This window comes from Oculina patagonica, chromosome 8, assembly GCF_052425735.1.
Source record: "Oculina patagonica isolate OP01 chromosome 8, crgOcupat, whole genome shotgun sequence".
Taxonomy (NCBI): Eukaryota; Metazoa; Cnidaria; class Anthozoa; order Scleractinia; family Oculinidae; genus Oculina; species Oculina patagonica.
This window is the reverse complement of record NC_135765.1, coordinates 4085591-4101851: the sequence shown is the minus strand read 5'-3', so window position 1 is coordinate 4101851 and position 16261 is coordinate 4085591. Positions and strand designations below refer to the sequence as shown.

Genomic DNA, 16261 nt, shown 5'->3' with positions numbered 1-16261 from the left:
TATCTTTGATAAAAGACATTTTTTTTTTTGCAAAAGGAAGAAGGCCAGCTAAAAATGATTGGGTGTACAACAGAAAAGCCCCACCCCCTTTAGTTCAAGGTCTGGATTCGCCACTGGTATGGGTCACTTGGCTTATTAAGTAGTGATCTAACACACAGCTATAGGGTGTTTTCATGGCAGCCATGTTAGAGGAGTCAAACAATAAAATATATTTGCATAAAAATGATTTTTTCCCAAAGGAAAATCATTTTATTGTTTCAAAACACACTCTATACTGCCAGCCTCCTTGTATAATTACATAGAAGATAAAAGGGATTCTTTTGTGTGGTGGTCAGATTTTGATGTAAATTTTCTGAGAGTACACATTAATTTTTATGACAAACATGTCTAGAAAGTTAAATAAAATTTTCAGGGCAATTCCTTCTCACTAAATTGCTTGAAACTTTTGAATGCAGGGAACCACACAAGACACAGTAAAACCCAATACCTCTCGTTGCCAGATCTCTTTTTTTGTAGAAATGCTTGAGTGAGACATCTCTGTAACGTGTAGGAAAATCAATTATAATGCAAGGCTGGCACTACGGCAAAAAGCACTTTTAAAAGTGCCAGCCTTGCATTTTAATTGGTTTTCCTAATTGCTTGACCTGTCTTTTGGGTAAGGTGTGAACCTAGTGTCAAATGACAACGGGAAATTAGTTTTCCAATGTAGACCCACTCAGTCAAATGTGTACTATAAATGGTGAATAGCGAGTGGAGAAGGTCTACAGCCTGCTGCATTCATGCATCCGGAATTTTCCCCACACACAGACTGTACATTTTTTCTGTTTTTAGGCACAGGTATAAGAGCTGGTAAATGGGCGTCACAAAGAGAGGCCCAGCATAGGCTTGTTGGGATGGGATGAGATGAGACTTTGCCTTAAAAGGCAGAATGAGGAGAGAGAGTACCTCACGTTACCCTCAGAGAGTACAAAATGCACTGGAAGACAAAAATAGAATTCTACTGATTTTTTATTATCCTTAAAGTCCTGGGCCCAGTTGCTCAAAGGGTGAATAACGCTATCCATCAATAAATTCGCTATCCAGTGGGTAACTGTCATACAAAACCCACTTTGGTATCCACTGGATAGTGATTAATCTGGGCCCGGTTGTTCAAAGAACGATTAGGCTAATCCAGGATTAGCGTGAAATTTGATTTCAATTTTATAACATTTCGTTGAAGTTTTCTATTGATATTATCTGTCCCCCAGTTTTGACGTGGACCAATCTCAAACTTAACAAAACATTAGCTATGGAAAACCCTTTAAAACAAGAGAAATTAAAATCTTGATCATCTTCTAATCCTGGGTTAGCGTTAATCGTCTTTCGAAACAACCCGGCCCTGGTGGATAGCGTTATCCACCCTTTGAACAACTGCAGCCTGGAGCATTCTAAGAATCCTAAATAAGATTCTGATTATTCTTAATTGCACAAAATGTATCTACAAAATAAGACCTTAGCTTTACAACACAAACCCACATGGTATTTGTTGCATATAAGGATGAACATGCCTGTTGGCTATCATATGTGACAAAATTTGCAACCAAACTTTTAATTTCTAAAGGGTAAACAGTTGTGCTCAAAAGTGAGTGGTAAACTTCTATAGTTTCAATTTGTGGCCAATGACATTGTTTATCTGCTTAAGCTCATGGTTTTGTGATGCTTTGAAGTGACCTGCTTAACAACCTGCAACACTTTCTGTAATAAGCCCACAGGGGGCTTATTTTCTATTTTAAGTTAGGTTACATATAATTATTAAAATCGGCTTTTTAATAAATGTTTCATTGCAGCTAATCTTGGGCGAGTGAAAATGAAAAGTTACTTGCCCAGCAAGTTAATGTACAAGTATTTTTGAAATGTACATAGAAAAAATTCATGCTGATCGATAGAAATAGAAAGTAATCTTTAACATACTGGTAGTGCCATGCTTTTCACATATTTTCAGAGTTGATATTTCTGTACTCGACAATCCCAGACTCGGAAGACTTATGCTGAGACCAATATTGTAAACTGCAATGATTTGTCTACAGTCCAACCTCTATAATTTTTAAGCAGCCACCTACTAAGCAGCCACTTTCCAATGTCCCGATTTTTTGGTCATTAAACTGCTGTATTTGATACCTCTATTCAATGGCCACCTCTATTAAGCGGCTGCGCCACCTTTTTGCTGTCACAAGTGTATTATATATTATCTGGTTTTTTACCTCTATTAAGCGGCCAGCAAATCTTTCCAAGCAAATGGCGACATGCACAGGTGATATAAGGTGATAACTGATAACATACAAATTGTTGATGCAAAAAGGCCTAAGAAACTTGTCAACGATGGTTTGCATATTTTTCTGTACATTATCAACCCAAAGAAATACTTAACATTTCAACTACGTGCCCTCTGTGTTAGAGCTAGGACTATGTATGGGCTGGAAATGCACTTGATGTTTTTTTACAAGGAATTTTGGACTTATCTTTATAGATGTTCACTTATTAAAAGCATTTTGCTCAGTATATAGAGTCAATAAAATCATGTTTACTGCCATTCCTATCCAATTTATATCGTACCTCTATTAAGCGGCCAACCTCTATTAAGCGACCACTTTTCAAAGTCCCGAGGATGGCCGCTTAATAGAGGTCGGACTGTATTAGTGGGGACCAAACAGCACGTGATTACTCATATCCAGGGATTGCCTAGATCTAATAAGTCACTGTCTGAAATTTAAACAAGTTCTGCTTTAAAAATAATGGCGCCTCAGGAATACGTTGTTACATTTCTTAGTTGCAGACATAATGCAGATTTGAACCCCTGCAAAACTTGCGGCATGTGAGTTCAACTGTCTTAACTTGTTCTGTAAACTTATAAACATGCTTCAAAAACTTAAGACAAAAAATATATGTCATCGACAAAAATACACTATAGATTGCAGATGTTTTAATGCAAGATTTCTAGCAAATTCACTACAGGGGGGGAAGTCAGATCAAAAATCCTTCCAGGGGAGGACATTTTCTAAAAAAATTGCACTCTTAAGAGAAACAAAGCACATTTCTAACACAGCTGCCTGTGCAAACTACTGATTTCATTGGGGGGACAGATCAAAAATCCTTCCAGGGAAGGGGTATGAACATTTTCTGAAACAAAAAATTGTGCTCTAAAGAGAAACAAAGCATATCTCTAACACAGCTGTCTGTGCAAACTCCTGCTTACATTGTAACATACAATTGTACAACCTTTCAAGCTGCTCGAATTTCAGTTGAATTTCAGTTGGCTTATGCATTGAGGTCAGATTCTCCAATATTTTCAAAACCACCGCTCTTCTTTATCTTCGTGAGGATATTCAGCACGCTCATCCTGTGAAACATGTCGATCCCCCTCCACCGCCGCCTCCACAAACTGGCAAGGCAAGGAAACCACATCTCCAACATGACACATTTCAAACATTGGACGCACTTCTCCTCGGAGTCCCTTCCATGTGTCAACCTCTTTTGTACGTTGATTGTACATCATTAATGTTTTATTATCACAGTCCACGTAGAATTCAATTACATCACTGTCCATACAGTTCGTAATTGTACTCTGATGGGGTGGTAATGACGGGTGATATTTGTTTCCTGAGCTCCATGTCCACTGGGATTCACAAGGGCATCGCATTTCAGGACTTTCACCAACACCAAAAGCAAATTCCTTAGAGACATTACCTGTTATTCTAACTTTCCATGAATGCTTTCCAAAACGAAAAGATGAGGTTCCAAAAGCTGTTACTTTGCCAAAAGAGGGTTGCTGATAATAAGCATCATCATCATCCATGATGAAACCATGATGCCCTCTCCACTCTCTGGGTTCTACAAAAACATCATGATACCCACGGGTAGTATAAGTTTGGGAATATGTTGCTGTCATACAACCTGCTGCCAGCTGAATGTAGCCAGAATTTGCACCATGTACCGGTATGTCATGGGTCACCTCTGAGCAAAGTTTCCATACTTCATTAAACCATGCAAACGGACTTCCCCTCACATGCCAACCATTCAATTGCACTGACAACTGGTACTCCATATTTCCACAATTTGGAGTAAAACAGAAACTATATGTGCCATTTCCACAGTCCTTTACTGAATCATCAAAAACCATTTCACCTTCTTGGGTCCAGATTTCCACTTCAAAAACATCACCCCCTTCTTTCCGTTTTCTTCCATTACACTCCTTAGCAATTATTAAAAATTCAATTGACTGTCCATGTAGTGTATTGTACATTACACCTTCTAATCCATGTCCCATTGTTACTGTTGATGTACCAGCATGTGTGAGCACGTCAGTGACGTCACCAAAGTTTTGTAATGCCTGTTGCAATTCATAATCGGCATGAAACTTAAAAACGTCATGGGCACTCGGCTCCAGCTGCCACTTGGCTGAATTCAGTTCTTGCAATCGGCAGGACATTTGCTTGCGCATGTTCAAAACCTCAACTTCGCTGCCATTTTCCAGAGCCCTTTCGGTGAATTCTATACTGCTTTCCACGCTTCCCAGTGCTGTTTCAAGTTCCCCTTGCTGGATTTCCAGGGACTTCAGTTTAGCTGTCTTAAGTTCTTCAATGCCAAGCAACAAATCTTCGCAACGAGTATTGAGGCAAGCTGTCAGTTCTTGAAAACAGTTGAAGACCTCTTGCATGGTCTGTTCTGCATGGGACTGAACACTTGTTTTCATTTCTGAAACACCATTTAATGCCTTCTTGAGTACTGATGCCTTTGTTTTTGTCTCTGACAGAATTTTCAACACACCTTCCTTGCCCTTTGAAAAAGCATCTTTGACAAAAGTGTATTTGTGTTCACGATGCTTGACAATTGTGCAGTCCCTACATATAGCTTCATCACATGTCTCACAAAATAGTTTCAGCAACTCGCCCTCATGTTCTTTACAAACACTAGGCTTTCTTACAGCTACGGATCCCATCTTTTTTGCATCTTCAAGAGACAGAACAATATGGGAGATGGTGCCACGCCCTCGCCGATGAGCTTGAGTGCAAAACTCACAGAGGAAGTGGCAGCACGTAGTACATCTGTTGACAGGAGGGTCGCCACTCGCGCAGTTATCACACTCAAGATTGCTACTGCTGGAATCTCCATGAAGAGAAACCATGGATAATAAATTGTTGAGAAAAAAATTGACTGGCAGAGAATCAACTTCTCCTTTAGGAATCTGTGTATATAATAGAAAAAGATACAAAGTGTTATAGTTATACTTAAACATTCCTCTATTCAGAACTGCCACTGGCCAAAGAACATTTTATTACAGGACAACTACCATCTGGAACTCATTGGACCTAACTTTAAAACTCAGTAGATCTATTTCAATTTTTGAGTTATTTTTTCAAAAATAGCTCTTAGTCGTCGTGATGCCGGTTCCGTGTAATCAGTCATTCAGTGGGTCAGTGAAGTATGTTTGTTTGTCATACCAATCAGATTTCAGGTACTATCAGAACCAATCAAATTGTAGTTTATAAAGGGGAAGCAATCTGACACAGTTGTAGTGAGCGATTTCGTTCGAAGATTTTAGATTTGTAGGAGACGGCATTGGTGAGTTGTGAATTAACCCTGGATTAAAAACGTGTTTTTCGTAACGCTCGCCTCCCGGGGCTCGCCTGCTTACAACGCACACGCTGTCAGCAAAAGGCCCAACACAAAATTGTTATTCATCTTATTCAAGCGTTCGTTTTGAAGAGGCTAGCTTTCCTGACCGTGGTAAAAATTACATACCGGTAAAGCATTTGCACACAGCAGATTGTTAATACTGTGGGTATATTTACAAAGAGTCGAAGACATGGAAACTGGAAAGGAATCTTCTTTAGATTCCCTAATATTACTGACTCCGCCGGCACCAACTCCAAACTCCAAACCGTCCGAGAAAGACGGAGAACGACGAGTTTTAAGAATAAAATTGGTAGAAACCGAACTAAAAACTTCTGCTCCGCCTAATCAAAGTATGATCCCATTGCCAGTGAATGTTGTCAATGATTATATCAGATGCAAGTATTAAATAAATCTTGAGTTTCAGTGGCCTGAATTTCAGACGTCTCTTTCTGGTCGCTACTGAAATTCAAGAAAGAGTTTCCGTAAATAAAACCCGTTCTTAAATTTGTGTTGCAAAAATTCTGTAGTCGGCAAACGAAACATTCGACGTAAAAAACATTGGAGCCATGAAGCCTTCAGTAAATAAACAAATGGCAACTAGACGCGATGGCGCGACACAATGTTGCATTGGAAGTAAACGTGTTTTATTTCTTGTGAATTTGCCATAAAGTTCTTAAAACCTAAATTCTTCTTGAATGAAACTTGTCTTCATTAATAACACAGATAACGGCATCAATTGTTATTACAGCTTTAGAGAAGTTATACAACTGGCCAAAATTTGCATATGTCAAAATTAATTTGAAACCTTTCGAATAACTCGAGCGTAAACCTAAATTTAACACATCGCTGCACACAAGTATCCGATTGAGATTCTTTCATACACATGTAACTGGGTTTTTCAAAAGAAAACTAAATGACAGAGTGAACTTTAAGATTTAACACTTGCATTCTAAATCATGGTACAAACGATCGTTATGCGTGACACTTAACACGTGCTTCATGTTTGTCCTAGAACGCCTGATTGCAAGTTATGTTTGTCCATTTTTTTTCGGCAGGACCGCGCTAATTCCAACTCGGTTATTTGAGCTTCTTGCTCAATTCACCAATTCAGAAGTGGCGTTTGTGTTTATACCTTTAAAACATCTCGTTCAAACATTAAATGAACGGGTATATGTATTAACTTTGCTGTTAAAAGCAACTAAGATCGATAGCAAAACAGAATAAGAGCGTGCCATTCCGTGACAATTTGATAACTCAATTAGTTCTTGTTTGTTGAATATAATTTACGTTGTAAATGAACCAAAATCTTTGTTGAACAGTTCTGACAGGAAACAAATACTGCAGGTGCACTGCGCTTTAAAGAACTTTCCCGGAGAGAGTGGTTTTTCATTTGATTCGTTTATTACTTTTCGTTAAATGGAGACATGGCTTTTTCGAGAAAAACAAAGGTATCATGTTACAAAAGTGAGAAAAACAATAGTATCATGTTACAGTGTTTGGCAAAAAGCCAAAAGTATATAATTAAATTAGTTCTATCTTGTTTTTCAATTAAATGATGAAAATTTATGTATTAAATAAAACAGTTCTGATGTATAAAAGTGCACGTAAAAAATATTTTGCTTGCAAGCAAATTTTGTACAAAAAAGTGACTCCATGGACCGCCATACACAAATAGCTCAAGCCATGACATAAACCATCCCAACAGGACAATCACCCAGTCTCACCCCAAGCCACCCCATAAATAGAAAAAATAACTCCTGCACGCTTAGCATGCCTATGTTTAAAAAAACATTAAAATGTAAATTAATTGTAGAGTTTTTAAATTCGTGATTATCTAAATTGTAATGTAATAGTATTAATTTTAATTTTAATTTTAGTAGAATGTAATATTATTAATTTTAGTACCATATTGTCTTTGAAAAGCCCCCATGGGGAAAGATAATAAAGGAAGGAAGGAAGGAAGGAAGGATCGTTTCCCAAATGTCCTCATTCCCCTTCCTAAATGTTCAATTTCGTAGTAATACTTACAGTAAGTTAGAGAAGGAGGTTTAATTTTATTCAGGTTTCCGTCCTTTCCGTGATGTCTGTCGTTTCCGCTCGTTTTTTAAAACTGTATTGTGTGACTGGGGAACTTGCAGTAAATGAATGTCTAGATGGAATACATCTCAAGTGAAAAGTTTTTATTTGAAGTTGGATATGACGGTCATAACGGAAAGGACGGAAACAAGACTATATTATCTCTCTTATTGCTCTTATAAACTGGAAGTATCTAAGAAGAAATAAATATAAAAATTATATGTATAATTTGTAAGGAATACTTACAGTAAGATAGAGAAGTAGGTTTAATTTTATTCAGGTTTCCGTCCTATCCGTGATGACCGTCATTTCCGCTCGTTTTTTAAAACTTTAGTTTGACAGGGGAACTTGCAGTGAATGCGGATTGTTTAGATGGAATACATTTCAAGCGTAAAAGTTTTTATTTGAAGTTGGATATGACGGTCATCACGGAAAGGACGGAAACAAGACTATATTATCTCTCTTACTTCTCTTTTAAGGACGGTGCCTACTAATAACAAGGTATTTTTGCCCGGCGGATGACTATGCAAGAAATGTAGATGTTACAAAGAGCTACTAAAATTCAAAAAGAAAATTGGGGGTAGCCACGCAAATTTTCGAGATAATTAGGTTTGAAATCTGGAAAAAAGTGCTGACGTGGCATTTTAAAATAAAGTAAAACTAAATACAATTTCCTTGCAAATTTCATTTGAAATTGGTTTTTTATGAACAAAATCAACATTAAATATAACAATCTTTAAAATAACTAACGAATAATGTCTTCGGAACTGCGTGATCCACGTTTTTATTAACAAAATAATTGCGTTTGAGCCATTTCTGACTCTAGCAGCTCTCACTTGCACGGCCAGAAAATCGCCTAAATATTTTTTTCACTTGATGAAAAATTGAACGTGTACTCTATAGACTTACCACTTACATTTTATTAAATAAAAAGTAGGGGTCACCACGCGTTTTTAAAAGTTATACCAGTTGTTTTCAGGTTCTATGGAATCAATTTTGGGGTCTGTTACATTTTTCCTATCCCCTCCCTAGCGAGTTGAATATTTGCATCTTGCGCGTGCACTACGCCATTCGTAGTTAACAGTTTGCGGGTTACATTTTAGCGCTTAGCGATTTGTTTTTAACTGTTAATGTGAGCCATTTTCAGTGGTTAGCGGTCAATGGTTACTGATATGTTGCTTTTCCGCTGTTCCTGGCTTAGTATATGTACATAAACTGGATTTTGTCGCAGGGAAATCTTTCTTGCTTTTTAGTCGCGCGCTTGGTCGCGTAGTTGAATTCGTCATTTTGAGCGAGCAAATTAATCAAAAGCGCGCGCGCCCAGTGTGATCGATGCATTGCGTGATGCGCAGAACAAGTGCGCAGTAGCAATAGGAGACGCCGTCCTTAAACTGGAAGTATCTAAGAAGAAATAAATATAAAGATTATATATATAATTTGTAAGGAATACTTACAGTAAGATAGAGAAGTAGGTTTAATTTTATTCTGGTTTCCGTCCTTTCCGTGATGTCCGTGGATTCCGCTCGTTTTTTAAAATACTTTGACAGGGGAACTTGCAGTGAGTGATTGTCTAGATGGAATATATTTCAAGTGAAAAGTTTTTATTTCAAGTCGGATATGACGGTCATCACGGCAAAGACGGAAACAAGAATGTGCTACTCTCTTACTTTTCTTTATAATTGGAAGTACAGTAGAACCCCGGTAACTCGAACAACCCTGCTAACTCGAACTAACATCTATTTCCCTTGGACCTACTTTTCAGTCATTTTTACTCGGTTAACTCGAAAACCCCGCTAACTCGAAATGTTTTTCGTTTCCCTTCAGAGTTCGAGTTACCGGGGTTCAACAGTATCTAAGAAGAAATGTACATGTAAAATACATCACTCATTTGAAAACTGTAAGTACAAATGCTCATACTCAATCATCACCCATTTTTCGGGTTTATTCAGATCCATTTGTTAAATCAACGGTTTACTGAAAAACTGCAGTAGAAATAATAAAACTAAAGTTGTCCGACGTTTCGATGTAACTAACATCATTATCAAGGTAAAATGTTTTTTACCAATTTTTTAAAATTACACTTATTCATTGAACTGACGTTTTTATTCACTTCTTTTTAACAAGTGACATTTGTTAGACAATAGCGGTGTTTAGTCAAATTAGCACAATGTCGGAGTCTCGCACAATTTCGGAATTCCCAAAACTCTAAGTGCATGCGTTTCCTTGTGATATCTTTTGTCCGTTTTCTTACTAATATATCCACTATTTTTATTGGACAATACTACGTTCATTTGGCATTAGCAGCTTCTAGGCAAATTATCACCCAAAAAGGGTTTTACTGTTAAAAACGAGCGATATCTCTCAATATGGTGAAGGAATATTTTTGTCCGCCTTTTTTACTGGTTGCTGTCTTACAAAGTTGAACACTGCAATTAGAACATCATTATCGGTGGAAACGATAGGTTCGGTGGGTTTCATTAAGCGGCAATTGTTTCCACTCAAATTAGAACCTCACGCAGATATTTCGCAGCAAAAGGTGTGTTTAAAAGACAAGCAGTTGCCCAATACGGTGAAGGCATTTGCTTTTAGGTGAAACATGATTTAATCCTCGTGATCTCGCAACTACCGTAGTGTATATAAAGAGCCACTTCTCTCAAGCTATTTGCACTACTATTCGAGACGCGAAGATGTTGAGAGCGAAACAGCCTTGCCGACAGTTAAACAGTTCAGCCATTAAGGGAAATGCTCTCTGTTTTATGGGACCTGTTGTGTCCGGAAAATGTAGCGTTATCAGTGCTAAATGTGTATGCGACGTCAAGGAAAGAAATCTCAAGAAGTCTTGGGAAAAGATCTGCGCTACAAGAGACGCTTGCGACACTGCCATATCTGGTTGGTATTGCCCAAACTTGACTTGATTTTTAACTTACTGTTTTCAATCTAGCAAGAGTGTTTTAGAAGTTGGCGTGAATAGTGATAACTTTGATCTTCCTTTTCAGAAATTGCAGATGTTGCATTTTTCTTTAGTGCAATAAGCACCCAAGAGAAGAGTAAAGCCAAAGTTAATGATGAACAGGAAGAAGAGAGTGATGAGAGCGATGAACTAAGCAGCCAGATCCCAACAAGCACATTTCAGCAATGGATTGATGGAAGTCCTACAGTTGTCAATAAGTCACTTTATCCCGCCATTTCCTACTGGCTAGCTTTAACTACGCCCAATGGTGCCCCAGCCAACCCGATTACAGTACACAGAAAGTTGTTAAAGCATATGAACGGCGTGAGTGTCCCGGCTAAACAGGTAAGCATTATGTTTTTACGTACGTTTTTCTTTAAAGTCACTGCAGGACTCTCCGGTTGTCCTTGAGCAAAAAGATCGCATTGAGTAGGTTTCAAACGAACTAAGACAGGCGAAATGCCATTTGTAACGTAAGGTTAAAGGTGAACATTGCATATGTTATGAATCTTTTAAGATTGTACCTATATTTTCTTAACGAAAATCATCAATTGGTTCGGGGATGATTGACTACAATGGAAGGGCACTTTCTACATATGTTTGAAAAATTCCACAGGCAAAAAATATACCGGAAATTAAGGAAAAGAAATCAGTAGGGCAACATCCCGACCAAACATCACATTTTTGATTTCTCTCCATGACTTATCGTCAGTATATGCATTATAAGTTTATTTTTTTTAATGGAGAATATTACTTTTCATAGGCCACGTTTGCAGAAGGTAAGGAATGTGAAGCCATGAGAGAACTATACAAGGTATTGAAAGACCACAAAAATCCCTTCATGGAAGATCTGGTGCAATCATCCTACAGGCACACCTTTGCGATGGAGCATAGAAATGTCGTCGGCGCGGGAAACTTATCCTTGCAGGAGCTGGATAACTGCGGTACAGAAAACGTGGTTCGAGTGACATTGGTTAGCTCGCGTTTCCACTCCGTGTTAGCAACAGCAATTGATAAACTCCTTGGTGCTGGACTGCGAATCGACAAATTTCGATTTGATGCGGTCGACACAGGAGGCGAAAACTCAAGTCCACTCGAGAAGGCAACTGGGGACAAGATGCTTTCAGACAAACTAACGGTTTTGATAAATGACATTTCGATAGCAATGAAACAGTTGGGATACGCCAGTTATAGAGGCACGATTTACAAGAAAGATTCTCGATCGAAGTTCACTTATGCTTACAAATGCGATGCTGCGGCATTCATTAACACCTTGGCAACAAACGAGTTCTTTAAGGCTAGACTCGTGCGAGAGATGAAGAACGTGATCGGATTATTATCAGACCCCTACTGCGAGCTTTTTTCACCGTTGATTATCAACCATGATCTAATTGAGGTGAGTGATGGTTGGTGCTGGTCTGTCAAGAGGCACTCCTTCGTCCAAGATGCCATTCAAGATCACCAGATTGGTAAAGTTTCGCCAAGAGCGTTCTGCGTTTATGATCCGGCGGAGGAACCCAAACCAAAATATTTCAAAGGAGTTTTAGAGAACAGTCTTGGAGAACAAGACCTAAGGAACTTTTGCCACGATTTTCTGAAGTTACTGAGTTACAATCAGAAGCGCCACAAGGACAAAGTGCCTTGCCTGGTTGGCGATGCCAACAGCGGGAAGACCAGCTTATTTTTTCCCATACTTGGCCTTATTCACCATGGGAACGTGGCCACTGTCACAAAACAACGTGCCTTTAACAAATCCATGATTACGCCCTACACAGAAGTGATTTTTATTGACGAGGCCACGGAAAAGACCCTCGACATGGATGATTGGAAAATCCTAACTCAAGGGGGCTACGCGGCGCATGACGTCAAATACAGAAATGCATGAGCGTTCATCAATCGCTGCCCAATGCTAATAACTTCACAGCGAAAGCTCGACTTCGGTCCTGCCGACCAACCTGCGATGGAGAGACGATTAAGAACTTACACCTTTCAAAGCCTGCCGCAGCCAAAGAAGGGAGCCTCCGCCTGGATGAAGAAACACGCGATGGATTGTGTGGTTTGGGTGGCAAAGATGGCCAAGGCACCAGATGGAGAAGAGGAATCACAAGACGAAGACGAAAGCAGCGCAGATGAAGAGGAGATGATCGCTGCCGAAGGCGTTCTGATGGAGACGGAAAAGGGAGCAATAAGAGGTCTGTCCCTTCCTGCTCTGCTGACTCCAGAAGCACTGGCCGACGAGGCTCAGGCACCGAGTGACGATGAACCCCCTGACGACACAGACAGCTGCCCGGACGCCGATCGAGCGAGGGAGTTGCAAACACTTCTCCAGCAGTCGCACCCTGGAACTCTGCGTCGAAGGCAACTTGAGCAGATACTTAGAATGGAGGAGAGTAGAAGAAACGAAGAGGAACGGATGCAGCAAGAGCAATATGCAAGCAGGCCAAATGTACTCCGACGCAGGGGTGTCTCGAGCCAGAACGTGAATCTGCTCCCGGCCGACCCTCGAGAGCAACTACCGACTCCAGTCAGAAGGGATATCGCTGCGTTTGAAGATCAACAACGCGAGGAAGAACTGCAAACTAGAACGACCAGGGCGAAGGAAGTATTTGAATCCCGATGGTTGCAAAATACAGAAAAAGAGCTGCACGAATGTATGGTCGCCTTACAAGTCAGTGAAGATGCTGACACAACGGCTTCGATGGATGCGTTGAGAGAAGTGTTGTCCGACAAACTTCGCAACCACCACAGAAACCTTGGCACCCTTGGTTGCTCAGAGGCCTTGGCAGAAAGAAAGCGGGTGTGTAGGGCACTCGGGCTGCTGCGTAAGGAAGATCAAAACATGGTGAATAGCTTGTATGAGCCACTGCCCACTGCACGTAGTGTCACCCCCCTGGAAGAAGACGAAGAAGACAACGAATGGTTTGTTACACAGCGGACACCACCTTGCGTTCCACAACCCACACCACCCGGAGTCCATAGTCCAGCGTCCCCCAAACCAAGTGGTGCACCACTGTCCGAAGACCTTGACGACTGCGCGAAGTCGGAACAGTTGATGCGTATGCACAGCACAAAGAGGCGCCGAGATATCTCTGCCAGTCAAAAGCAACAAAGCAAGAAAGCCAAGACAAACACGATACCGAGATACTTAACGCCTAGCCAAAAGTGAGCAGTGTAATAGCATGTAGTTTTCAGGAAAGAATTTAGTTGTTCCGAGTTGTTGAAGCAATGTAAACTAATGTTAAACCTGAAATTATAGAGATGATGTCATTGTGCATGCAGTTTAATAGGAGATGGACGAACATAAGTAAGCTAATTTTAGTAGATTTCCCAAAGAGAACGATAACACGATGTAATTGTGAGCATACGTGCTAGAGAAATTTAAAATGTGTGTGTTAATTAATTGCAGTCAATGATGTGATACTTGCACGGTTCGTTTGCAAAGACCAGTCGAAGTATTGTTTTGGTAGTGGTTTTCGCAACGAGTGTCACAGTCATTAACCAAAATCAGCAGAAGTTTTACTCTTTTTCTGCAAATGTAGCCTTGTTAAGCTTGGGGTAGTTTGAGTCCAGCCCTTTTCTTTAGAGAGTCCGCCGTTCTACCGTCTTGAAATTGAAAATCGGGATCTCTCAAAATAGCGGTCCACTGTCCAAACCCGTGCTTAATAATCCCTTCCTTTAGAAAATCATCCTCTTCTTTCGTGAATTTTAAAACAGGACGAGTTTTTCTCTGAAGGTGCAAGTTTCTTTTAGGCATGGCATCCTTTATGGGGGTCGAGCTGTTGTTATTCTGAGCTGTTTCAACTGAAGGCCCGGAGCTGGACGTTGAACCGCCAAGTCTTGCGTGTACGTCATCATCTACCTCGGAACCCTTGATACCTTGAAGTTTTTGAAGACATTCGTGACCCTTCAGGGCAACTTCTCGCGATCGTTGCTTTTGATAGTGAACTTTAGCAACGGCAGAACTGTGCTTCTGGTCCTCAGACAAAAACCTTTGCTCTTCGCTAGTGAGCTGATTGAGGCTTTGCGTTTCGACGATTTGGCGATAACGTGTGGGATGAATGTATTTTCCAATTGCATCAAAAACCAGTTTGCTCATAGTTTCGCCCAATTTGCCGCGCTGACCTCCATTTCTGGTGACGAGAACGAAATTACACTGGGGTTTAAGCAATGGTCTAACATTCGAGATGTAGCCGTTAAGAACGTGCATGTTTGCGTCGGTCAGAATCAAAGAATCGAAGCCATATTTTCCAGCCGTCTTGAACGTTTTCTGATCAATAAATCCACCGTTTTCCTTAGCTGTGGCAATCATGTCTACCGTCAAATATTGCTAAGTCATGGGCCGCGATCCCTTCACCTTGATGAACAGATACATGGCTACAAATTTCGTGGCAAATGTTAAGTCTGAGGGGTTAACTTGGGCTGGACTGGTTTTTCACATTTTCACTGTATTTCGTAACGCGGCAGATGAAATTTCACCACCTCCAATAACTCCTCCATTGTTGCCCAGTGCCCTCTTGCTTCTAGAGTCTCGATGTCTAAATCTTGTGTCCACTGCAATCTCATCATCTTTGAAACTGTTTTTCGGGCTCTCTTGAGGTACAACTCTGTCGTAGAGAACTTTCTTAGAACTGCTTCTGATGCGCCATGACGTTTTCTGAAGTCGATCAATTCAGAAATAGCATCTATGTAGCCCAAACGCCCACCATGGCCGAGCTTGCATTCATCTTGTAAGTAGTCGATAAACTTGAACAACAGATTTGGAGAACACAAACTAAAGTCGACTACTTCAAACGTTAACTCTTCCTCATCTTCACAGCAAAATCTAAGAAATTTAAAGCACCTTGTCACTATCTGTTGAGCTGCACGATCTTTCTTGCAACCGCCAGCACTTCCTGTCAACCATTTCGTGAATACTTCGCCAATGTTACATGATAATGGAAATGAAGAAAGTAACTTCACGTTGTGCTTTGTGGTTTCGCTTGTCTCATCTTCATTTCTTCCAATCGTCAGCGACTTTGTTACTTGTTTAGAATCGGGCCTTTCGTCAAAATAAAAGAACCAACTGTGCTTAGTGCTAACGTGTTTTCTACACCCTCTCTGACTTTGAAATCCATCATGTTCGCACTCTTGTATCGGGCAATGGTACAAGCTGTCTGCTTCATCCTTTTCCAAGTGAAGCCGCTTTGGTTTGGGTGATGCTCCTTGGACATCTGACCAATTGACTTTGCACTTCTTGCTCATTTTTCCCTTAAACAACATGTGGCTAACACAATCGCCTTTAAATCTTAGCCGAAACAAAGGACGTTTCAACTTGCCAAAACATGCCCTCACTTGCACACACTCATTACTATTGTGTAAGGCTACGTTTACACGGACACGGTTATCAATCAACACGGTTTCATGACCTCGAAACCGCATCGAAAACGACACGGTTTCGAAGTGTTTACACGGAACCTATTTAACCATTTTCCGACTGTTTTCAAATGTGATTGTATAAGCAAGCGCTGCTCTCTATGCGTGTTTCACCATGTTTACCCTTCGTGAGCCAGCCAATTTGTGCCAAAATACGTTGCCGTTTTCAAA

General features: G+C 40.2%; 2 protein-coding genes and 1 pseudogene across 2 annotated transcripts in view; 1 reads left to right on the top strand and 2 right to left on the bottom strand.

Moving 5' to 3' along the window:
- Positions 1-3179: 3179 nt before the first annotated feature.
- The window catches only part of LOC144663400 (E3 ubiquitin-protein ligase TRIM45-like), a 173183-nt gene continuing 160101 nt past the window's right edge, over positions 3180-16261 (bottom strand). Inside the window, exon 3 of the mRNA XM_078524329.1 lies at positions 3180-5221. Within this exon, the coding sequence (XP_078380455.1) occupies positions 3326-5221 (1896 nt within the window). The 3' untranslated portion in view covers positions 3180-3325. The remainder of the gene's footprint in view (positions 5222-16261) is intronic.
- LOC144662976 (uncharacterized) lies at positions 10416-12811 on the top strand. The gene is made up of 4 exons (XM_078523901.1): positions 10416-10617; positions 10725-11023; positions 11442-12530; positions 12620-12811. The coding sequence occupies exons 1-4, from the start codon at positions 10416-10418 to the stop codon at positions 12809-12811; spliced, it is 1782 nt and encodes a 593-aa protein (XP_078380027.1).
- Positions 14223-15925, bottom strand: LOC144662975 (uncharacterized; annotated as a pseudogene).